The sequence below is a fragment of the Barbus barbus genome (assembly GCF_936440315.1).
Source record: "Barbus barbus genome assembly, chromosome: 49".
Taxonomy (NCBI): domain Eukaryota; kingdom Metazoa; phylum Chordata; class Actinopteri; order Cypriniformes; family Cyprinidae; genus Barbus; species Barbus barbus.
In genome coordinates this window covers 14,444,385-14,470,913 of record NC_136727.1, presented here as the reverse complement: position 1 = coordinate 14,470,913, position 26,529 = coordinate 14,444,385, and the positions used below count along the sequence as shown (strand labels likewise).

The 26,529-nt window shown below is 37.4% G+C and overlaps 1 protein-coding gene across 2 annotated transcripts; it reads right to left on the bottom strand.

Moving 5' to 3' along the window:
- On the bottom strand, positions 1-22,612 carry LOC306867441 (vasorin-like; the record flags this gene model as incomplete). Of its 2 annotated transcripts, XM_079413097.1 has the most annotated exons (2): positions 1-4,045; positions 22,436-22,612. In XM_079413097.1, one exon carries the CDS (start codon positions 4,013-4,015, stop codon positions 1,976-1,978), a length of 2,040 nt encoding a protein of 679 aa, XP_079269223.1. In that variant the 3' UTR covers positions 1-1,975. The 2 variants fall into 2 exon arrangements, with proteins under 2 accessions (XP_079269223.1, XP_079269222.1); XM_079413096.1 differs by lacking the exon at positions 22,436-22,612 and having other exon boundaries at positions 8-4,012.
- Between the last annotated feature and the right edge of the window lie 3,917 nt (positions 22,613-26,529).

Here is a 26,529-nt window from a genome sequence, read left to right as displayed (position 1 = left end):
AGTGGTTTTTCCATTTTATTTTCTCAACAGATGTCACATTTTTCTTCCAAAGAGTACACATTTTTACATCCAAAAAAAGAGAAGACTTGGCTTTGTGCACAACAAAAGAGAGAAACAACAAGAATCCCAAAGTAAGCATGGTACTTGAAAGCGGTTTTTCAAAATGTTTCAAATATTTGAAGCCCCTCATGCTGTGTAAAGCTGTTCCTCTTTCCAGTTCAAACGTTTAGATGTGCTAAACGCTGACATCTTCAGTGCACATACTGCACACGGTCACAAATATGTAGCGCAGGGCTAAAAAAGGGGCTGCTGAGAGTGGGGAGCATTTGACAATTGACCTTTCCTCACTTTGGATTAGATTACTGGTTCCATTTCTCTTAACACAACTTTACTGCTCTGATAATGCTCATAAACATGCTATTCCACAATGACACTTTTGGCTTAAACACATTCGCACTTTCACAGAGAAAAACTATCAGTTGTACTCGTTGTACATGTGTCTAGTTATATTATTTTTTGAAATAAACGCTTAATGAAGATTCATGGGGAAGCTGATTAATTCAGCTAAACAAATCAAATTAAACAAGTTGAAAAAGATTGTTTTAGCATAGTATTTTTTGAATCATTCAGTACCCTGGTATATATTAAAGTACCATGGTATTAGCACCTGATACCATCACTGTACCATAGTATGCTTTTGTTAGTTATAGTCTGGTTGAAACAATTGAGCAAAGCCATCTGGATTTAGCTTGGTAACGAATACAAAAAAACCTGGCTTTGAAGACTTCCCCTAGTTTGTCTGTGTTTGGGGCCCGTGAAGCATGAGTACAGGACATTTTTAGAAAGCTGGCACGTAAAAAAAACAGCTTTGTTAAAACCGTTTGTTATCCATATCCTTATATAGTACTACTGTGTTTGTTAATGTGTGGAATTTGTTTGAGGTAAAAAATGGCTGCGGGTGTTTATAGTCTTGCAAAGTGTTTCTTTGTCAGATGCAGGATGAAGACTTCACTCGCGTAAAGTGAGTTTGCTTTCATTTCGAAGTAAAAGCATTTTAACTTGTTGCACTCAAGTGAAAGGAAACCGAATGTTTGCTACAGTCTCATGTTTACAAGTCAAAACAAACACAACAACTAAACACAAAAAGGGACAGAAATGGCACTTAAAGAAAAAGTTCACCCAAAAATAAAATGTTTGATTTCATTTACTCTCATAAACTTTTCCCAAACTCATGCTACTTTCTTTCTACAATAGTTTGTTTTTTGATCCATGGAAGACAATCATGCGGGTTTTGGAATGACATGAGGGTAAGTCAATACCAGAATTTATTTTTGGTGAACTGTTTCTTTAAAATACAAAAACATAATATTACAGCTTTAACATAACAGCGTAAACTAGACAACGTAAGAAAATGTCTCTTCATGTTTTAGTTTTTTTTTTATCACAGCAAATATTCTCCTGTGCTGGGCAGATGGTGTAGAGGAAAAGAGGGATGTTTAAAACCTGTTTGAAGCATCTTTTAAGAGGCTGATCACTTTCAGCTTCTCTAGGCACCTCTTAGGCACAGTCCCAGTGTCTCTGATCAGTGCAATTTGTTTCTGGACAAAAAAAGTCCAGGCATTTCCAGGCATGACTTTTGACTCCTGCCTACCACTTCCAGAGCCAGCTACACAATTAATGAGCTACCTTTAAAGAAACCTGTTTTCCAGCCTATCAACACTGTGTTCAGTAATGTCTGGCCATTTCTCAGATAGAGTCTGATATAAAAAGGCACTTTAAGGCATCTGTAAAAAATGCTGATGACAAATGCACCTGATTTAAATACTGGCAGTCAATTTAAGCGTTTGGCTGGGATGTATTAAAATGTTCACCAACCCACCAGAGTCTATCTTTTGTCTGCATCGCCCCCGCCTGCAGGAGTCATGGAGCACTTTGTCCTCTATGGGCTGGAGGTATGAATAGTGCAATATGGCTTTTACACATACAAATGTTCTGTACAAGCTACATTATTGTTGGCTGGACACTGTCCTTGTGCCTCATATTCCAAGGTATTTTGCACTAAAGATGGGCAAGGGGTGATGTCGGGTTGTTTCGGATGTTTCAAACCATTTTCTGGACTGGTTTTTACTCCCTCTAACTCCAGAGGAGATGTCTCATGTAAGTCCTTATCTACTGGAGCCTTGGATCTCCTCCGGCGGCGGATAACCACCACAGTAGCTATGATGGCCACAACCATCACCACTGCTACAGCTGCCACGATGGGCATGAGGGAGGAAGAAGGTTCAGGATAGTGGGAGGAGGGTGGGATTCCTGTCGTGTGAGCCTCCATGCAGGCACTAACCGAGACATGGACAGGCTCTCCCAGAGGACTAACACATATAGAATAGGTGCTGTTTGGCTGTAGCCCTCTAAGCGTGTATTCAGGGTAAACTGGAGGCACATTCAGTTGTAGTGGCCGTCGGTCAGGGCCTGACAAGTTTCGGTAAGTCAGACGGATTCCTCGGATGTGTGGTCGTGTGTGAATGTAACGGTGAAGGTCTAATGAAATGGAAGTGCTGGTTATGTGAAGGGAGCTGATTGTGTTGGGCTGGACTGTAGCAATGGTCTCAATAGAAACTCTAGGCGAAGGTGGAAGAAGGAAGCTTGGATTTTGAATCTCACAGTAGAGTCCTGACATTGAAGGCGGACACAGGCAAACAACCCCCCCATTTGAGTCAAATACGCATGTTCCCCCATTTAGACAGATATTGGAGGGGCATATAATGTCCTCTTCTTCAGAATCTTCTATGATTTCTTTGGGGAAGGCAGTGGTCTGGGAAAGAGGGAAACTGTCTGTGTCTGCTGAGAGCATCTCACTTGGTGGCGCCGGGGGAATGGCATGTGCTGTGCCTGACGGTGTGGTGGAGTTTGTGGGCTTGCTTGTAGTACTGCTTGTCCCTGCGCTTATTAACTCAATGGTCGTAGTGGGACAGCCAAAATCTTTATGCTTCAACTTGGCCAAAATCTTTCCTGAGTTTATTGGTGGAAAGTGGCATCGAGTCTCTTCCATTCTCAGCAGTTCTATTTGAGCATCATTTACCCATGCTGGAAACCAGGCCAGTGTGCAGAGGCAGTTAAAGGGGTTTTCTGCTGCAGTGAGCTTCTCAAGTTTGGGGAAGAGGTTGAAGAAGCCCTCAGGGAAGCCTTGCAAATTAAGGTTGCTCAAGTCAAGCTCTTGCAAATTAACCAAATTTCGGAAGTCTTCTCGTTTTATGGATCGCAAGGGATTCCCAGTTAAATTGAGGTTTCGTAGGCCACCCATTGCCTTCAGTGTAGGTTGAATCTCTACAAGCAGATTCTGGGAAACATCCAGAACGTGTAGATTCACCAGGCTGCTTAGCAGCTCCTCATCCAGACTGGTCAGCCGCAGTCCAGCTATTTTAAGAGATTCAAGGTGTGGTGTCTGTAAATCTTCAGGTCCAATAGGTGGGATACTATTATCACTAAGGTCCAAGTGGAGCAACTTGGGCAGCCGCAAAGCTGGCATCACACTAATCTGATTCCCCTGTAGCTTCAGCTCCAGTAGGTTCTCTAGTCCCTCAAATGCAGCTGGGTGAATGCTCTGAATGCGGTTGCTGTAGAGATACAGCCTTTCCAAGTTGACCAGTCCAGTAAAGCTGTCTTTGGAAATGTGGGTGATGTGGTTTGAAGAGAGATCCAGGTTGTGTAAAGAGGAGAGTGGGCTGAACACCCTATCAGGGATTTCACTGAGGGCATTCTGACTCAAGTCCAGCATTGCAAGCTCGCCAAGCTCTACAAAGTCCTGCTGTTGCAAGGTGTTGATATTGGTCTGAAAGATGTAGAGGCTCTTTGTGGACGAGGGGAGGCCTTGAGGCATGTTGCTCAAGTTCTGCTGGACGCAGAAGATGGAACCAAAGTAGTTGCATATGCACTCTTGAGGACATCCGCTGCTCAGAGATCCACACAGTAAGTGAAACAAAATGAGATGAGACAGGGGATATAATGGCCACATCATTGATCACTGTATAGCCTTTGTGATGGAATCCTGCAATAGAAAAATAAAACAGAAACCCAGTGTCAAAACATACATAGATGATCTTTTATTGTATATATTAGTTCACACATTATTGGGCCTGTGACATGGGTGTCCAGTCCTACTCCTGGAGGACTAAAGTCCTGTCCAGTCCTGCAGAGTTTCACTCCACCCCTAATTAAACAAATCTGAAACAGCAAATCAAGGTTTTCAGGGCCCCTACTATAAGCTTTCATTGATGGAGCAGATAAGGTGCCCTCCAAGACCAAGAAAAAAAATTTAATAAATAAAAGCTTGGTCTGAAATGCTGTGGCAGAAAGTTTGTAAGTGTTTTTGAGTCAGTTCTGAATTATTCATTGGTGCCTCCTTAGTAAAGATGAATAAACTGGTGCATGACTCTCTGCACTATAATTGAAGCTTATTTCATGGTGTGGCTAAACCACTTTTGTCTTTATTTTCCTTCAGCATTTTCTGAGATCATCCAACAATGGCTATGGTATATGGCCCAGCTGACCAAATGTCTGTTGACCTGCCTTGCACTCAGTTTCACTCTTTCCACTGTTTGCTTAATGAGTTTATCTCAGAGTGTTTAGACCTCATCCCAGAATATGTCCTCAGAGCGTTTCAACACCCCGCACACACACAAACCTAGAGATTCTTCATTGACACAACTTTGATTGTCTAAACATAAGTAGCTTTCTAAATGTGAAACAAATAGCTAAATAATTGCTAGCTTAAGTGGTGCAAGTGATGCCCCTTAATTTTCAGTGAAAGTCCTTGTGTTATTTTGTATGTGTCCCTTTTTGGTGATTGTTCAAAAATCTCTTTGATTTTCTAGTGAACAAAGGCCTAGGCAAAGCCTCCGCCATCTTCTTCACTGCTTCGATAACAATGTGTACATTTGTGAGTACAAAGAATAGTTTACTGTTCCAACAAGAGACCTGGCTTCTAAAGGGCCAGTCTATTGAGTGAGATGAACAACCATTCGTTTGGCAGGTACACTCACTCTTTTCATCCATTTTTTCTGTCCAAGTTTCCTTTTGTGAGCCTCTTTTTCTCATATCAACCATTTATCGTTTTTCTCTGCCCTTTCGTTCCCTCCTCTCGTTGAAGGGCAATGGCTTGGTTAGTAGGACAGCTTGTGATTATATTTACTCATAGTCTTGTGATCATATTTGCTCACTCTGTTTTGTTTTAATCTGTTCTGATAGAAGAAGCCTGTTTGACTCTGTTGTGTCTCTGTCTTTTGGAACATGACATCTACTTATTAGCTGGTCTAAGCTAGTCATTGGCTGGTCAACCTGGAATCACTTTCCAAAAAGTAGCTTGACCAGCTAGTTTGTTACTGGTATAAGTTGGTCTACCAGCTAATTGCCAGCTGGGATCAGCTAGCTACCATGTTCCAAAGGTGAACAGCTTAAGCTCGACTTTCCTGCAGGGATGGGAAGGAGAGTGAGTATGCATAAGTTTGCCTTATGATTAGATGACCTGACATTCAATTTGGTCCAATTAAAATTGTAATTCTTCTACTGTTTCATCTTAGTCAGATAATTCATCTTTTGGTTTCATTCTCTCAAACTTATTTGATATATATTTAGTTTTTGACATTTTAGCCACTGTACTTTCAGCTGCAGTTTTAAACATCTCTTATATGTTTTGGCTTTCCATTCCATCTTCCTTCTTGCTATATAATGTGTTTGGACTCTCTACAGGTTGCTTGACTTTAGAACAGAAACTAGCGCTTTCATTAAAGCGGGTTGCTACCTTCCCGTCTTTTCTCTCCTGTCTTCTCTTGCCCTCCTTCCATTCTCCCTTTCTTCTCCGGCATATGCACAATCCCACCGGCACAGCAGGAATTTTGCAATAACCCTAAAAATCCATATTCATCACAGGAAGGCATGGGTCCTCCTAAGGGTTTGACATTTCTCTCTCTCTCACTCTTTCTTTATTTGTTTCAGGGTTCATGCACTTGTTTGCCAATCTTCTGTCAGAACTGTTTGATGAGGATGGCATGAGGTGCAGAAGGAGGTCACAGGTGAAGCAGAGCTGAATGTCGTCAAGACTTTAGAGTGATCTTAAGTCACTGATTTCATAACAAATGCAGAATGCTATTTATAAAGGGATTGTTGGAGGCAGTTCACCCAAAAATGAACATTTCATTAGAATGTTCCTATATCTTCACAAAAGATGATTTTTTGTCCATACAATTAAAGTCAAACAAAGTTGTTTGGACCCCTTTGAATTTCATTGTATGGACAAAATAATTTTTTTAAAATTTGAATTCATAGACCTACGTAAGTCATCCACTGGAACACCACAGTTAGCAGAAGCTAGAGATTACGGTTTATAAAGTTTTAAATATTAATATTTTTCTTACAAAAACACATAGATTTGCTTCAAAGGGCCTTTATTAAACCTCCGGAGCTGTGTGGAGCACTTTCTTATGATGGATTTATGCACTTTTATTGGACTTCAAAATCTTACTGCCACTGGAAGAGCCAGGGCATTTTTTAATATAACTCCGATTGTATTCGTCTGAAAGAAGAAAGTCATACACACCTAGAATGGCTTGAGGGTGAGTAAATCATGGCGTGATTTTATTTTTTAATCCTTTTGACATTAAGTCAGTCTGATGATTTATGGCACTCTTTTAGCCTCTCGTCAGACACATGAACACGGCATGCTTACACACACCCAAAAATCAACACAGGTATCACTCCAACACACACAGACACACACTCCCTCTGGGTTTGGCTCAGCATTGTTTTATTTATAAGTCATGAATGATTAATGAATGCCCAGCTGAATGATAAATAATAAAAAAAAACATCCGTTTGTATTCTTATTAGACTTCTCATTACTTCTGACAATGTTTTTTAATTAGTGAGTGATGAGAGAGAGGATTTGGGGGATAAAACAAGATTTAGAAACTGGAAAGACATAATATGAGATACCTCAAATGACCTTGTTTACAGAGTATTTGTGTGGGTTTTGTTTTTCACTCATTCCCTTTCATCCTTTATCCTTCCTTGAAAAAGAAGTTCTAAATAAATATAGCCAAAACCGAAAGCTTAGACTACATCCCGCAAAAAGGCTAAGAACGTAGCCTACGTGTGTATTTTGTGAATATGATCATCATGAATAGAGACCAGAGGCAGCGAAACAGTTGTTGGGAATGAACTAAACTAGCTAAAACTGCTGAAAAAACCCCCAGCTAAAACCAGCCTAAGCTGGTTGGCTGGTTTTAGGTAGTCATCCAGCCTGGTTTTAGCTGGTCATTGCTGGTCAGCAGGCTAGTTTTAGAGGGGTTTTGGCCACTTCCTTAGCTGGTTTTAGCTGGCTGAAAAAAAATAAAACCCACCTAAGCTGGTTGGCTGGTCTTAGCTGGTTTAAGTTGGAAGTAGCTGGTTTTAGCTGGTCTTCCAGCCTGACTAGCTAAGGAAGTGGCCAAAACCCCTCTAAAACCAGCCTGCTGACCAGCATAGACCAGGCTGGATGACCAGCTAAAACCAGCTTGATCAGCCTGGCCAGGCTGGGAGACCAGCTAAAACCAGCTACCAGCTACTTAAACCAGCTAAGACCAGCCAACCAGCATAAAATAGATTACTTGTTTACTTTTTCAAAGAAAAGATATGGACGTACTCTAGCACTAGAAAGTGATTAATTTTAGTGATTCAGTTCATTCTTTTAAATAGACCAGTACAAAAATTATTTTCTGATTCAGTTTAAAATTTGTGCTCGGCTTTTTATCAAAATTTTAAGTATTATGTTAAATACTGCTGTTAATGAACAATTTTAACCAAAATAATTAAATAGGGGTGTTGGTAGTTGGTTAGCCTAGTCCAGTTACAGTTAAATACTCTATATCTGTAGGGTATATCTATATGATATATACCTGTTATTTGATTTCAGAGATATTGAATAAAATATCTTTAGTCTTGTCATAAAAGTAGTTAGCCTAATGCAGTTAGCTACTTAATGTTGGTTGATTGTGGTGTAGCTAAGTAATTATTTGCTAGACATTTATCTCAATCACAACCAACTAATACAAATACTTAGCTACAGTTTTTGCTGTTAGCTTATGGTAGCCTATAGCTAAACAGCAGCTTGTAGTATAGCTAACTGCTAGTGTTGCTAACTATATTCAGCTACAAATTTGTTAGTAGCTTGTACTATAGCTAAATATTTTTGGTTAGTAGTGTAGATAACTGCGTAATGCTAGTAGTTTGCTATTTAACCAACTACTTATTCTTGGTAGTTGTAGTGTAATTACTTTTTCTAAATAGAAGCCTGGCAGTTGACCTGTTGTTAAAATGTGGGGCACACACACAAACTCACTGATAGTTTCACTCTCTCACATTTACTAGTACAGACAGAGGTGTGAATGTGTGTTTCTTTAAATAACATACTACTTTCGAAAGTAATGCTACTTTCCTGAGATTACTCAGCTACTTCATTTCCTCATGCTTCACTTCAGCCACAACAGAAACGTCTAAAGCAGAGCCAGAGCCAAGTCTTTGCTGTCCTCGACTAGCTCTAAAATCACAAATAAGATCGCTTCAGTATCTTAACTCTTTCTCGCTTTCTCGACTACAAATCCAAAACCAAATGATCTGAGCTCTGCTATCTACATTAAAATTATAGTGCTAGCTTACCATATGTCAACTATTTTTAGCATTTGCAACCAGTCTTTTTTTAATTGACTTTAAGCATTGGGAATTGATTGGATCATGAAAAGTGGCATTATAGTACCATAACCATTTTGCCTCTTTTATATTAACCAATAACATGCTCGGCCTTGATGACATCAGCAGAACAGGAAAGTCATAGTAATATGATTATTGTAATATTTATTTTATATTACAGATATATAATTACTAAAATACATTAATGCAATAAAATATTATATACATAATATTTAAAAAAAATAATTTTCATGAAAAATTGCAAGAATAGCATTTTGTGAATCTTGTTCTTTAAAGGGGTCATCAGATGCAAAATTCACTTTTCAAGTTGTTTGAACATAAATGTGTGTTGGAGGTGTGTGTACACATCCATCCTATAATGATAAAAATCCACCCAGTGTTTTTTTTTTTTAAATCCCTATTTTAAAATCCCCTTTCTCAAATCAGGCTGTTCTGAGGCTCCTGTCAGAATGACGTAGTTCTGTAAAGGCCCCTCCCACGATAGTTGATTGACAAGACCGGCTTACCTTAGCCCACCCTGAGTGAGCTGTAAACAGTCCGACCGACTCCGGTGCAGGGGAAGACAAGGTGTCTCCAATTAAGCGATTTAAGTGTTGTTGGATGTAATAATGAATATAGGAGTCGTCATTTACTCCTGACATCTGAGCCGCTGAAGATGCAGAGGATTAACGTTATTTTCGCTTTGAAGTGAATACGCCGATCCCCGATCTACATAAATGCATCTATGTTTGCACGAATCATTCGTGATCCAGTTTTATCTACAGAAGAAGTGAGTATAAGGGTTTTTATGAATCTTTGCAAATAGCCTTTCTTAATAATGTGCTTGTTAGCCAGTTTCGCGGCTGCAGTTTAGTATGCTCCATAGATATATATACCTAGATTCCTCATTATCGACTGTTTCTATGGGCCGCGATACGTAAGCCATACGCCATTTTTGGATCGGTCTTTGAATCTTTGAACGCATTGAGTGTGTGTGTCTACAACAGCAAGTTATACGCTGTATATCTTTGAATATTCATTGATTATTATGGTGAATGTGAGATGGCTGACGCATCAACGTATCTGGAGTGGTCGAATAGGCAATCTACACATATCTATGGTCTGCTCGTCACTTCACGGAAGAGAGGGGCGGAGTCAGCAGAGCTCACTAGGATTTAAAGCAACATGGACTAAAAAACGGCTTGATGAAAACAGAGCTGATTTTGACAGGGTTAAAAGGTGGTTATTAACTTATTAAAGGGTAAGTTCACTGATTTTATACCAACTTTGTATTCCCAGAGAGAAGAAAATAGGCCCTATTGCTTAGAGTTTGCTCTTCCTAAGTTCAGGAGACTTAGTTGTGATTATCATATATTTCTCATTTTAGTATCAAAAGTGTCTCAGATGTTTCTCCTGAAATTCCTTAGAAAAATATAAATAGACACAACTGAGACACGAGAAGGAATCCAAAATGGGAATTGGCTGTGAGAACATGGACAATCTCTAAATTGTCTTGCTGTAATTGCTTTTCAATGTTTTATTGCTCAGAGGTTGTTCTTTCTTTCTTTCTTTTTCCTTTTTTTTTCTTTTTTTTGGTTACAAGGTTTTTTGTTTAGTTTTTTTTGTTTTTACTTTTAATACGCAGGACAGCAGGAAGAGAGACAGGAAACAGTGACAGAGGTGAGAAGAGAACAGAAGTAGGAAAGTACCTTTAGCTGGGACTCGAACTCATGCTGTCTTAGGTGCAGTTGTGCCTTCATGTTTGATCTGCTGTCTACAAGGCTATGGTTCTGACAAAGCTTACTTTACGCTAAGGATACTTAAACACCGCTTGCCGTCCTTTCCCGATCCTGTATCCCCTCTCTCTATCCTAATAAAAAGGCAAAAATGCCAAAAAAAAAAAAAAAACTGTTTATACAAATGGTATACAATACACAAAAAACATGGTTACTACACATTTACTACAGTAAAACCATGGTTAATTTTTGTAAGGGGTAAATAAATGGTGTGTATTATTTTTCTCCGGTACCTACACCAAGACATTCCTGTTTATTTGTCAGCGAAAGTCCATAAAAACGTGGGATATGGTGGACTTTTAACAACTCCAGGGCTTTTTTTTGTATCTCAACTCACGGACAGTCTAAAATCATTGAGCCCATGCAGTGTATTACAGGTGTTTACGTTTTCCTACCTTTTGCTCTTTTTTCTCTATTTGTGTAGCATCAATATATAGGCACAAATGTAATTTATTAATGTTACAATGTCAAGAACTCAAATTTTAGGTTCCGATTTCTTTAGACTATTGTTAAATAACCATAATTGGGTCCACTTAACAAGTAGTTTCACCCAAAACATTAATACAAACACACGCACACACTCATACTTCAAGGCCTCCAGACAAACACTCTCTCAAATACACACAAAAGACACTAAAAAGGCGGAGAGTGGTTTAAACCAGACTAAGTGCAATAAAGGTAGGCCGTCCTCCCCCGACTTTGCCCAGGTCCTGAAGGCAGTTCAAGTTACAATCTTCTCTGTGTGCATGTGCACACCTGCTAGCCATGCACATCTGCGGAGACACCGCGTTTCTGTGTGAAACGTGAGAAACTTAACAAGACAAAAGACCATAGTAGACCAACTTACACATGCCGCTGACACACGCCAGCCTGTCATATACTGTTACAAAGGTGCTTATCTATCTATCTATCTATCTATCTATCTATCTATCTATCTATCTATCTATCTATCTATCTATCTATCTATCTATCTATCTATCTATCTATCTATCTATCTATCTATCTATCTATCTACTGTGGTAAAAACTATGCCTGGAAACTGTAGCATGTCTGGCACGAGAAGCATTTTAAGATGGGTGTGTTTATGAAAGATGTCATTTGGTGTTCTTAGCATCTAACATCTTAGCATCTTGGCATTTCTTTCTGAAGGGCTGTATTTGAAAGGTCAGTGCGTTTGCGACTTGGGTGCCTGTAATATGTTGCTGCTATGATCAGCATGCTGTTAGGTGGCATAATCTGCAGCAATGTCATTGCATGTGCATGATTCATACTTGCTCTGCGCCTCTCTCTTTATGAATATACATAACAAAAAGTACAGTTTTTTTCCACTCATCCATAATACAATGAATGTAGTTCAGAAACACATTTGCATACAGATATTAAGACTTGTTTAGTGTTTATTTTCATACTCCATTGGGCAAAGAAGTAATTTGCTATGGAGTACTTAAATTCCGTTTTTATTTTATTATAAGAATAAAGTTATATTTTCCAAAAGCAAGCTTAATGTTATGGTTATGAAATGCTCCAATTTGACTGTAATGAGTTATATGAACAACTTGTATGATGCTATATAGGCCTATCTCTTTTAAAGCTTGAAAGCCTATTCATTGTAACTACATGCAAAATAGCTTGGAAAATAGGCCTCAAATATTAATATCTGTCACGAATCTGGTTCGTGGTCTTTTGTCCGACTGCCACAAGAGGTCACATCTCCATCATATTGATTCTCACACCACACAGCACACTGGACTGCATTTCCCATCATCCATTGCACTGATGACACACACACAGCTGATTGCTCTGATCACACAGCTGTCCCCAATCACATGCTCACCTAAGAGCTATTACACACACTACATAAAACACACTCAGATCCTGATCTAGTTGCCGAGTATTGTCTAGCGTTTAGCACTCTCCTAGTGTTAGCTACTGTACCAAGCCATTCTGTGTGTGTTTTCTGTTTAGTCTCTAGTATTGTTCTGCGTTTATAACTCTCCAAGTTTCTAGTTCTAGTTTAGTCTTGTCATTTTTATGTCTCCTTGTTTCCTGATTCCTGCTCCCTGCTCGTGTCCCTTGGATGAACCCTTGTCTCGCCGCTCAGACTCTGTTTGTTCCTCGTCTGGATTATTGCTCACGTTATCGGACTACCCCTCTTGTCAAGCCCTCTGGATATTGTTCGCCGATCACAGACCCACGCTTGCCCTACGATTACTCTTGTGTCTTGCCTGTGCTATACCCACTTGCTGTTGTTTGACCCTGCTTGTGTTTTGACTATGTTCACAAATAAAAGCTTGCACTTGGATCCGCTCGCCTCAGGTCCCGTTGACTCCGTTACAATATCCTTTCAATTATCATCTTAAACACTCATTAAAACTTCCAAATACACATTAAAATTCTTCATTAACATTAAATACATGATATATTAACATATTAATTTTATATGAATAGTTTCCTTAACATTTAATACTAAATATTTTTTTTATCAAACAAAATCTGATAATTTATATATACTGTATATACACACACACAGATTTTTCTCTAGAACTGTACCAATAAAGCGTGCAATCTGTCATTGATCTGTTTGCAAAGGGCAAACTGCACTTGAATTGTGTTGTGACAAATGAAGAGTGAGGGAGAACTGTTTGTACTTGTCTATACATGTCTCTTTCTCTCTTGCTCTCTCTCTCTGTGCAGGTTTAGTTGGTCCAGGACAGGTTCATTGTAGTTTTTAAGCTCTGTTTTTCTGGCTTACCTTCAGACTAAATCGGTGTGTAATAGAGTTAATCATAACAGCTTTCACCTTGACATCTCTCAAAGAAAAACCAACACACACCATACAAGAATATTTATCTGACAGAGGTGAACACTTGTACACCTGCTAAGCACATTCAGCAGCAAGTTATTCAAGTTAGTACATCCTTTTTTGTTACTCTGTGTACTACGTAACACATAATATGTGTCAAAACATTGCTGGCCTGACGCCATAGATCTTAATGCCACGACTCATATGCATGTACACCGATTTCAGGTGATTTCAGTCAGTCACCAGTCAGAGAGTAAAATGATGTTTAAAATTGATCTGCAGTCAAAGAGTCCAGCAGATGTTTACTCACACTGCACAGGTGTGAAAAGCATCCATGCCAGAGAAAGAGAATGAGAAAGAAACTAAACTAAACCAAAATTAAACCAACTATTTCATAGAAAAGAGCATTTTTTACTTCAAATGTGTTTAAATTTGAATATGAATTGAATGTGAACCTAAAGTTGAACATGAATTGAATTGAACTGAGCTAGATAAAGAGAAAAACAATGAAATCAGAGTTAACCATAAAGACGACTGCATGGAAAACATTCATTTGAATTTGAATATGAAACTGATGAATGTGAACGAGAAGTGAATTAGCCAGAATTAAGAGAAACATATTGCATGGAAAGTCATGCTAGTTATGTACAATTAATTAATTTGAATTTGAATATGAATTCAATGTAAACCTGAAGCTGGGGTCCTGTGTAGTGAACGGGTGCCGTCAGAATGCGAGTCCAAACAACTGATAAAAACAGCACAATAATCCACAAGTAATCCACACGACTCCAGTCCATCAATTAACGTCTTTTTGAAGCGAAAAAGTTGCATGTTTGTAAGAAACAAATTCATCATTAAGATTAAGTTTTTTTTTACTTTAAACTGTTGCGTCCAGCAAAAATACACAGTCCTCTCCACAATATTGCTTTATCCAGTGAAAACATCTGCCTGTCTGAATCAGGAGAGAACTATGCACAGATTAAGCACCGTTTACAAAGAAAACAGTGCATTTTGATATGAGAGGACAACAGGGGTTTATGGATCATGGACTTTTAATCACAAGCGACAGTTTGAAGTTAAAATCATCTTAATGGATTTGTTTCTTTAAAAACTGTTTTTCGCTTCACAAGATGTTAATTGATGGACTGGAGTGGTGTGGATTATTGTGATATTTTTATCAGCTGTTTGTCAGATAAGTTTTTATGTAGTCATCGAATAACCTTGAAATATTCACAAGTATTCACAAATATTTTATGCACATAATAAACAAATTGAAAATAAATGTAACACCCCTTCCCCGGCCTATTAATATACAATAGAGCGACATTCAAAAACAACTTTTAAGTTACAATCCATTGCATTAAGGAATAGAAATTCTTCATTTTTATCAGCTGTTTGGACTCTCGTTCTGATGGCACCCATTCACTGCAGAGGATCCATTGTTGAACAAGTGATGTAATGCTAAATTTCTCCAAATCTGTTTTAATGAAGGAACAAACTCTTCTACATCTGAATCTGAATATGAATTCAGTGTGCCTGTAGTTTAAAGAAATTTAATTGAACGGACTGCAAAAAGGAGAAAACTCACGGCTGGGACGTGCTGGAACAAATCGCCCCACCGCCCTCTTCTTGCCCCGCAGGGGGTGTCCTGTCTTCTGACGAGCTGTATCAGCTTGAGTGTTTTCTGTGTCAGGGGCTCTAAAGACTTCAGTCTCTCAGACCAAATCTCAAATACTGTATGTTTCTGCACAATTTCTAGGCCATTAATCAAATAATCACATTTGTGATACTGAGCATATGATCTCCTTTGTTGAAAAGGTCAGATGTTCTTGCTTCCATTGAAACGCAAGATGCTCTTTACACAAAACTCAGTTCATACAACTCAGCAAAACAAAGGGGCAACAAACCAAATACCAAAATACTACAAAATCAACACAGAAGCGCTGTTTAGAGCTCAACACCTCAGTCCTGAATTACATAGCAGATCCATATACAACCGACAGCCCATTAAAACAAATAAACGAATGTGATACCAGACTCAGTTCAACTCCAGTGATGATGAGGTATGTTGGAACAAGACCAAATCAATTTCTCTGCTTGTCTGGACCTGTTTGTACCATGCACGGTGACATTGGGGCTCCCTGAGAGAACATTTACCTCCTTTGAATGATGTAGCTGTCGCTTGTAATGTGTAGACATGGTGTAAGCGTGGCTAAAGTAACTAAATACTATAGGGAAGTTCTATCACTCTCCAGCACACTGATCTGTTTGTGTGCTGTTGCAGCTCACTGAAAAGCAATGAAAGACAGTCCAATACAATGTGTGTGTGTGTGTGTGTGTGTGTGTGTGTGTGTGTGTGTGTGTGTGTGTGTGTGTGTGTGTGTGTGTGTGTGTGTGTGTGTGTGTGTGTGTATAAAGGCTTATCTGATCCTGTCCTGGCAGTCTGCTGATGAATTTGTTCTAAGACCATTCAGTTGTGGCATTGATTGATTAAAGAGTACACGTAACCTCAGTGTGACTCTATCAGTATTCTCAAGTTAGTTTTGTGGCTTTGCCGTGTGAATATGCAGAGGGATTAGCCATTCATAATAGATGTCACTTACATCTCAAAAGGATAATTCTGTCATCATTTACTCATAAAATCACTGTCTTTCTTTTGTGGAATACAAAATGCGTTTTTTTTCCCCCTCATATAATGAAAGTCAGTGGGGTCCAATGTTGTTTGGATAACATTGGACACAAAAGAAGATTTAAAGATCTTATTTTGGGGTAGAATTGACATTTTTGATTCAGCTATCCATGAATCTTTTTAGCTTACAAGTTTTTTGATGTTTTTGAAAGAAGTCTGTTATGCTCACCAATGCTGCATTTATTTGATCAAAAATAAAGTAAGTGAAAAAATACATTTACAATTAAAAATGACTATTTTCTATTTTAATATATTATATGTAAATTAAATGTAATTTATTCCTGTGATTCAAAGCTAATTTTCCTGCACCCATTACTTCAGTCTTCATTGTCACTGTGATACATTTATTCAGGAATCTTTGATAAAAAGAAAAGCATATATTTGAAGTGTTTTAAAACATTGTAAGTGTATAGTTAGTCACTTTTGATCAATTTAATGCATAAAAAAGCTTAATGATTTTTTTGAACTTTTGAACGCAGTGTTTTTTTGATCATTTTCTTTACCAGTCATGTGCATGTTTATTATGTTTGTTTTCTAACTCACTGTTGCAGCTTTAATGTAACACATGTTGCAGCCAAAGTAATCATAGAAGCAGATCCCTTTGATCAAACAGCATTCTCCTGAGTAACTGCATTTGAAGGACGGCAGACGGATGTTTGCTGTTCTTAACTTGTGAAACCTGAACACCACCCAACAGACTCAGCCAAAGGCCATAACTCTGTCCTTAAGCGAATAACAAGATGTTACAGTTCACATTCAGAAAGAAAAAAGATTTAAAAAAGAGTGGAAGATGTTCTTAGTGCACCTGGGAGACGTTTTACTTGCAGAGTATGTATTCTTAAAGGTAAATTGCGTAATTTCCTATCAAAAACTGCAAAACAATGATTGATTTCAAACAGGTTTCTCTTTTTATCTTCTATTAGTTGGATAAACAGATAGCTCCACCCAGGGGCAGACTGGGGCCAAAAAGTGCAGCCCACCAATCCCGGTCTGCAACACACCGCACCACACCATAAATGACTGGCATGCTTCTTTAAATTATAATTTGTCTTTCCTGGTGTCGGCCTATATGGTAAATAGTAAATAATTTTTCAATCATTTTTACGAGGGACAGTTTAATATCACTAAAGTTAAATACCTATATTATCAGTCCATATGACACAATGCTTTGGTATCGTCTAGAAGACTTGAATAGTGCAGCATGTGGACTGTTTTTATGGTGCCTTTCTATTGGTCATATACAGTATTTGTCCTTTTGCAGGAGCTTGACATCTATCATTTCAAGGAATAGAGCTCCAATTGTGGAAAGGAGTATACTAATTATTTTGATAATGAAAAAATACAGTAAACAGTACTGTGAAATATATAATGTTACAATTTAAAAATAGCTGTCTTCTATGCGAATATACTGTATAGTAAAATGTATTTTATTCCTGAGATCAAAGCTTTATTTTCAGCATCATTACTCCAGTCTTCAGTGTCACGTGATCTTCAGAAATCATTCTAATATGCTGATTTGCTGCTCAAGAAGCATTTCTGATTATTATGAATGTTGAAAACTGTTGTGCTGCTTCATATTTTTGTGGAAAATGTGATACCATTCAGTCTTGGGTAAAATTAAAAAATATAAATTTATATTTTTCTTCAACAAGGTTACATTATATTGATTTAAGTGACAGTAAAGATATCTACACTTATTACCAAGTACTTATATTTCACATAAATGATGTTCTTTAACTGAGAACCATTATACATGATATATTAATAATTGATCACAAATAATAACTGATAATAATTAAGCAGCATTAAAATGATTTCTGAAGGGACGCTGAATACTGGAGTAATGATGCTGAAAATCCAGCTCTGATTACATACATAAATTACATTTTAAAATATCCTAAATAGAAAACCATTTTAAGTGTAATATTTCATAGTTTTATTGTTTTTACTGTATTTTTGATCAAATAAATTCAATATTCTTTCAAATAAATAAATAAAAGCCCTAATTATTTAAAACTGTTAACCCCCAGTGTATATATAAAATAATGCATGTGAATTAATAAGCAAGTTATATTTTTATTAGGCCTATAATATAAATCACTCCTATGCACAGCCCTCGAGAGCAAAAGTCTTCCGATTTACAATGTTCGAATCTAGAGTAAGTCTGAGAATGATTTTTATAGATTTTAAAAAAAAATTTTAGACACATGAAATCATGGAAGAAAGCCTATATATCTCATGTCTGCTGAAAACTGCTACGTTATGTAGGCTACATTGTGACGAATAACGTAATGGCATTAAAATCTGAGAAATTTGAAAAGGCCAGTAGTTTGCATTCCTAACATTTTTATTTTATTTTATTTTATCGTAAACTGTTGGCAAATATTGCTGAATTGTCTCGTTAAGTTACCTCAGCTTGCATTCAATCGCGCGCAGCTCAGTGTCTGTGAACAGTAAATCCCACCTTCTACACTTTGATTGGCTATTTCAAACATTTTGACATTGACGAGCACTTTTGAGCAGCTGCACTGAACCAGAGCATGCTATATTAATTATATATTAATTAGAATTTTGTTTAATCAAGTGGGCCGCGCGGGCCATTCATCTGGGTCGATTGACGTACTACATTCACTAGAATTAATTTTTTTATTTATATTTACGCAAAGGGCAGGCCCACATTGTACAGCAGCCCACCGGGAAAACTCCCGGTGCTCCAGATGGCCAATCTGCCACTGGCTCCACCCCAAACTCACACTATTGGTTGAGCTAGTGTTGCTATGTGCTGCTGGTCGGGATGTGCAAAAACTTTTTTCCCCACTTCTCATGGCTTTTGTATTTCTGTTTCTGCTTATTAAGAAAGTATTTTAGTGTACCATCCGATCTTATTCAAGCTTATTTCTAACAATGTTCTGACCTCTGTTACATGTGTGTATTTATTTTTCTGTGTTTCTCTAGGCATTGGCTCTTGCCTTCACTCTGTTCATGATCACACACACAGCAGGGCTACAATCTAAACTCTGTTTTTACAAGTGGACACCATGGCAGAGCATACAAAAAATAAATCCTAAAAGCCACATAATGAGATAATACAGTACTTTAGTTTTTCTTCACCAGTATTCCTTATGTCTTGTCAGTAGTGGTGGGGAAGCTTATATTTAAGCTGGATTTATATTAAATACAACTACATTTTCTTACATTTAAGATTTATATTAGATACAATTAAAAAACACAAGAATCTAAAACATAGTAATGATCAGCAACATTTTATTCAATATGTGAAGCTTCTGAAAATGTATTTAAATTACTACTTTTAGTTATTTCCAACACTCCAGGTCCAAAACTAAGTTATTACCAAAACTGACCAAGTTTAGTTTAGTAATTTTTGATGTACAATTTGAGGTAAAATGTGTTAAACAGTAGCTAAAAGCATAATAACAGAACTAAAAGAATAAAATAAAAGAAATAATAATAATAATAAAAGAACATACACGGGTTAGGAAATACACTGAACTTGTTCTGAGCTATCTGACACTAGTAAGGTTGAATGTTGTCCCATTGTTTCATGCTTAATGCTCCTGTATTGCAACTCTTTGTTTACCCAACACTTCAAGGAGGAAGAAATCAAAGGAAAATCAAATCCCAGTCTTAGTAGGAGGGCTCATGCTTTGGCAGTCCCTTCTGCAACAGATTTTTGTGATTTTGAGTGATCCAAACAAGAAGTGACGTGTTTCTAGAGTTTCCATCTGACCTTTAACAACAGCCAGAGTCACACTCGAGATACAAAAGGTCCAATCTTTATAAAGTGTTTCTAACTAAATACTCTTCAGATGTCAGACACTTGACTCTACCACGGACTAATTAAGGCCACTCTTAACATAGCATCTGCACACACTTATTCCTGCTCGCTGTGTCTTAACGTCCATCATGCAGTTATTAACTGTGACTGGGAAGCTTCTTTTGAGACACTCCCCAATTTAGTTGTCATGGTAGCATGACCCAAGCACTTATTAGCTGACCTTTGGGATTAGTCCAAGCCTGGCCAGGGGGGGTTAAGCCTTCACCTCCGAATGCCCACTATAACATCCCACCAGTCCCTTTAATTAAATTGCTGAGACACAGCGTCAGGAATGTTTGCCTGTGCTTTTTGCTTGCTCTCCTTCTATATCTCTGTCTTTGCTTTTCTCATACGCTCATCCCTCTTTCGTAGCCTAAGTGCCCCCTTCATGTTTGCCTCTCCCGAATGATGACTGGCAGCCTGCCAGCTGATCTCTAAGTCTGACCGAACAAACGAGAAGAACATGTTAACATGCTTACTACAGTTATTATCACACATTACATAAGGAATGCAGCCCAGATTACTAATGACGGATCAGATTTTACTCACAGCTGGGTTCATGGTCTGCTTTGACGTCATTCATAAACAATATCTCACTAAATAAGCAAATAATATCTTGGGGTTTCTGCTCAAAGGGTCAGTTGAGTTCAGTACAAATGTGTGCTTATGCAATCTGTTAAACTGTTGAAACTTCTTCTGCACATAGCCAAAAAATAAAGGTTCTTCAAAGCGTTCTCAACTCTTCTAGAAGTGTATATTAAGTTCTTGAGATGCGTATGTGGTTCTGATGGTTGAAGATTAAAATAGTTTGTTACATTGTAGGATCTTTAGACCAGCATATTGGTTTCTGAGTTCCTGCCAGCAAAATATGGTTTTCTAAAGGATATTCTGAAGATGAAAAAGCTAAAGTCCTCTTTAGAGAGTGTGCACTCTTAAAGACAGGCTCTATACTGGCTTCCATGAAGATTCTTTACCAAGCATGGGATCTCTCCATTGCACAAAAGGTTCTTTATAGTGAAAAAAAAAGATTCTTCAGATTATTAAAATGTTCTTCACACTAAGAAAAGTGGTTCTTTTAAGAACTCTTCACTGGGAGGTTCTTTAGGGAACCAAAGGGGTTCTATGCCAGGGGTGTCAAACTCAATTCCTGAAGGGCCACAGCCCTGCAGAGTTTAGCTCAAACCCTTATTAAACACACCTAATCCAACTAATAAAGTCCTTCAGGCTCGATTGAAAACTACATGGTTTGTGTGTTGGAGCAGGGTTGGAACAAAACTCTGCAGGGTTGCAGTTTGACACCTCTGTTCTATGCTATTCTTGTGAAAATCCCCTTTTGGAACCTTTATTTTTAAGACTGCATGCTAAAACGTGTATAATAGGTAACTTCACAGATGCTACACCTCATATGTTGTGATACTCTAAAAGGTTATGACCATTTCAGCATCTCCTTCAGACTTCTAACCAACCACTGAGCAAGGAAAAGTGGCATACAGCTGAGGAGGATTACCAGAACTATTCAGAATCACTAAATCGAATAGCCAAAATCTCAGCATGTCACTGTAAAGTACTTCTTAATAGATTCCTCCACAAAACGTTTCTTCTCTACTGCTGAGGTGTCTTTGAAGCAACACAGATAATGGGTTTAATAGCCAGAATAACTGAGCATAATCTACTTTACACCACACGCATTGTTTAACCCTTTTATGTAACTTAAATTAATAACAAAAAAAGATGCTATGATGCTCTTGATGGTCTTGCACAATGCTGTCTTGTGGCGTCCCAGCACTGTTTATGTGATGTAGTCTATTTGTGCCGTCTAAAAGTGATGCAGATTGATAGCACTTTGTTTTGTAGATGTAACGACTGATAATGAATAGAAATGTTGTGGTTATCTCCTCAGGAGTACTTGACTAACGTTTAATCTAACTTTGTGGTTAAAAGCACACAGTGGTGTTTTTGCAATCTGTTCATACATGCACAAATATAACACCACTCCAACCGTAATAGGGATGTCAGCCCCAAAACACACCACCATATTCGTACATATAACATAATGTAATGTAATGTAATGTAATAATAGCCTAATACATAAAAGTGTTGTACTTTATTCACATTCTAATAACTTCCTGACTCACTATTAAGATTTGTTGCATGCATTCGTTATGTTTCATTGTGTTTGTGTTTATTATGAGGGATAATGATATAGAGGAACGTACTTCACAACCATTCATCACCGACCAAGCAGTTCTTGCAGAATATGATATTGACTTCGGTTACCTGGTACGAAGCGCATCATTTTAAAACAGACGTGCTTTAGTGAAGCCACTTTGAAAGCTCTTGAGACCAGGTAAACATCTGAAACGTTTTAACACTGTTATTCACTGTCAAAATTAGTTTTCGCAACAAAAGGAGCCAAAACAAAAGTTTCCGAATTAGAAATGAATTCCATATTATTTCCAGTGTAACACACTGTTTTGTGCAACCCATTCAGATCTATTAAAGAAGCCCTAAAAATAGCCTACATTAATTTTTTTTTATGTTTACATTCTGTCATATTCAGCGAGCATATATTAATAATTCGTTGCAGTGCTTACCTGTAAAATGCGAAACGCGTTGTTTTATCCACAAGAGGCCACGTAGCGTAATAAAAGAATGACTTTATAGACGCTTGTGCGGTCACTCATTAGGCAGGAATAATTATTCCTGAAGGGAAGTTCTGACGCACATACGGCGCATATACGGAGCCTTCCCGTTCCGTGCAGGTTGCGTCTGAACTTTAGGAACACGGTGGTGTTTTTACTGAATGGCAAGAGCGCAACACCTCCAGTGTTTTAGGAAGGAGGAGCAAAACTCTTCAGGCTTGACAGAACTCTCCGTCGCCGGGCTGTGGTGACAAGGGGTATGTTCCCAATACTAGAAATATGCAGTGTAGCCTACACTACTGTGCGGATGCGCATTGTTTATTCTCAGTGTAGTGTAGATGAAGCACAGCTCACACAACTAATTTCCCTTATTTTCTTATAGTGAAAGTGCAATAACCATGTTTTCTTCTTCTGCTTTTGCTACCATTTGTATAACCACAGTTTTACTATGGTTTCTTTTGTTAAGAGTTCGTAAGGGTTTCAAACCAAGCAGCTTCTGTTCGGTTGTCTGTTCAATGCGAATAATTCGCGGCAAAATCTGTGAGGAAAGCTTTTGCCGTCACGCAAAATTCCCATTGAAAGTTTGCCCGCGAAAATGAACCGCGAAACGGTCAATTTAATGGATTAGTTGTTGTTTTTACTGTAAAAATTAGGTAATTTGCTCTTTTGATTTTACAACAGTTAAAATCATAGCAGTAGCCTATTTTAGGAAATTGTCTAGCCTACATGTAAATTTTGTTGTTCACGCTTATTTTTATTTTTTGCTTACTTGGAGGTTTACTTGTCATGTTAATCTCGAAGATCTGCCACTTTAGTGTGAAAACAGTTATTTATAGCTTGTGTCTTGGGAAATCATCAATGGTGTCACTGTATACTTCCGACATTCGCCCAAAGTAGCACCGAGACACCAGTGCCAAATGCCCAACCAAGACTTGAACTTGTCAAATATTTTTTAATGCAACATCACAATGCTGTATTTAGCAAACAGTGATGTAAGAAACATCACTTTAAGTTAGATTGGTATAGTACTGATGTGAGATGCATATGATTACTGGAATGCATAGCAATTTTAAGTTGTTTTCAAGAGATGAAGTTCACTCCTCCCTTTGAATGTTTTTAAGCACTAAATTGATGTGTACACTTTGGGTTTGTGAGTTTTAGACTTTGTCCATGAAGCTTTGATTCTTAAAGGGGATTTTTAGCTTTAGCCCTATGAGTTAACAGTTTTGCTCTATGTGTGTAGCTACCACTGGGATTTTTTATGAGATGACTGACAATGTCAAACATGAAGCTCAACTCTTAAGCCTAAGTATGAGTGTATTGTTATGTATTAAAGCAGCTCTGCTTCATGTAACTGAATAAATAAGTGTGCTGAACTTTTCAACTAGCCTTTGGCAAAAGCGTACAGTGATTATAAATTTTCCTCACAGTTTATGCATGCGTGTCATGAACCCACTCAAAGCACTCACGTACACCATCCAAGAGATCCAAATCCTATATAGCCAGTTATTTTCAGTTTAGTTAGTTGTGACAGCGGGTGAATGGATTGCATTTCTAAGAGGTACAGTACTGCAACCAGCAGTTATATGACTGAACCAAAGAACAAAGGCTGTCAAATCCTTAATATGATATGATAGAATATATATATATATATATATATATATATATATATATATATATATATATATATATTAAATTACACAATGATTAAAGTCTTATAATTTATTGATTTGGAACACTCTATATGGGCACTAAATAAATAATACTCAATAATAATCAAGTATTTTTGAATAAAACAACACATTGTAACAATATTTTTTGGTACTGAATGAAACACTTGTCATATACAGTTTAGGATTTCTTAACCAGTATTTTTGTCTTGTTTTCCAGTAAACATATCTAAACATTCTAATAGTAAGTTGAATTTAGGTGAAATACAAGAGTTATGAATAAATATATGTATAATACACAATGGTTCAAAAGTTTTTTATGTTTTTGAATGAAGTTTCTTATGTTCACCAAGGCTGCATTTAGCCTATTTGATAAAAAATACAGGAAAATCAGTAATATTGTGAAATATTACTACAACTTTAAAAGAACTGTTTTCTCTCTGAATATATTTAAAAATGTAAATTATTACTGTGATACAATGCTGAAGCATCTTTACTTCAGTCTTCAGTGACACATGATCCTTCAGAAATCATTCTAACATGCTGATTTAGTGCTCAAGAAATATTTCTTATTATTATCAATGTTGAAAACAATTGTGCTGCTTAGTATTTTTGTTTTTCCAGGATTCTTTGATTATTATAACGTTCATAAAACGTTTATTTAAAATCTTTACTAACCTTATAAATGTCTATACTGCCCATTTTGACCAATTTAATGTCCTTTCTAACTTAAAGTTTATGAAACATCTTACGGACCCCATTTGAAAGTAGTAAATAGAATATTATATATCTGTGTATCGACACACAAGATGCAGTCCTTTAAAAGCTGTTTTTTTAGCGCCATCACCTGAGCAGATATGATATCTTTGGTGTAAAATATCTGAAACACAGGTTCAAACTCAAAGTGTTACTTTAAGTGTTACTCAAAGTGGACATTTTTAGACACAATATGTCTCTGTCTGTCTCTCTGTAGTGTAACTCTTAATATTAAAAGTCCAGGAGCAGTGTTGAAGTCTTTGACCTCTGCCAGACCCTTCAGCATAACGGAAATGACTTGACTCTGTGTAGTCCCTCACCCTCTCCTCCTTCTCTCCTTTCCTCTAATCCTCAGTCAACCTATTTGCCCTTTTTTAGCTGTAGCAGAATTGATGCGAACATAGGCCTGTTTAAAAAAATGACAGATTGGCACTGTAATTTGAAACGTAACATGTTTTAACAGTTTGCTTCGTAATACATGAGTAACCATTGATATTTTGCAGCTGTTTGGTTCTCATTCATATTCTAGCCACTGTAGTAAACAGCTGTTGCTAATGCTAATTTGAAATGTTTGTGAGTTTTCTTGGCTCACTGTATTTATACAGTGTAAGTTACCCTTAAAGTTGTTTCACACCACCAGCTTTTGTTTGGTGCTACGTTGTTTTTTCTCATGGAAAAAGTGAAATTGCTAAATGGAATCTGGCCTGCAGCGTGCAGCTCTGTTTGTGTGTATTGGTTCATGTTCCTCAGGGGAGCCTGTTAAACAGCGTCTGGTCCTTGGCCAAATACCGCCTGTTAGAAACCAACAAATCAGCTCACACACTTCCTCTCTCTCTCTCTGTTTTATACCTTTCTCATTCAACTATAATTTTTTTTTACCTTCTCTCCTTTAATTCTCATTATTAGCTTTCATTCCTCCCCCATGATTATATTACCCATCTTCTCCTTTATGTTTACTTTACTCACTTATCAGCCAGCAGGCAGGTCAGGCAGCCAGAATGCTGCAGTGTACACACACACACACACACACGCACACACACACATGCACACACACACACGCACACACACACACACACACACACATTCTCTGAGAGTGATAATCTTTTCTTTATCACACACTTCCATGTTGTACTACACTGTAAAAAGGTTTTTGATTACATTAGATAACATTTTAATACATGATATTTTATTTTATTAAAATTATTTTTTTAAATAAAGCATAAATTAAATTAGTCTGTTAAAAATATTGTATATTATATATCAGCATATTAGAATGATTTCTGAAGGATCATGTGAAGACACTGAAGACTGAGTAATTCAGCTTTGCAATCACAGGAATCACATTACATTTTATAATATTAAACTAGAGAACAGTTATTTGAAATTGTACTAATATTTCACACTACTACTGTTTTTACCGTGTTCAATCAAATAAATGTAGCCTGGTGGACATAAGAGACTTCTTTCAAAACCATTTTAAAACTTAATAATTTCATTTAATTTTCTTAAATCTGACCAAAATAGACAAACAAACTCATACTGACTTGGCAGTAAATTACTACAACCCGAATTCTGGAAATGTTGGAACATTTTTTAAATTTGAATAAAATGAAAACTAAA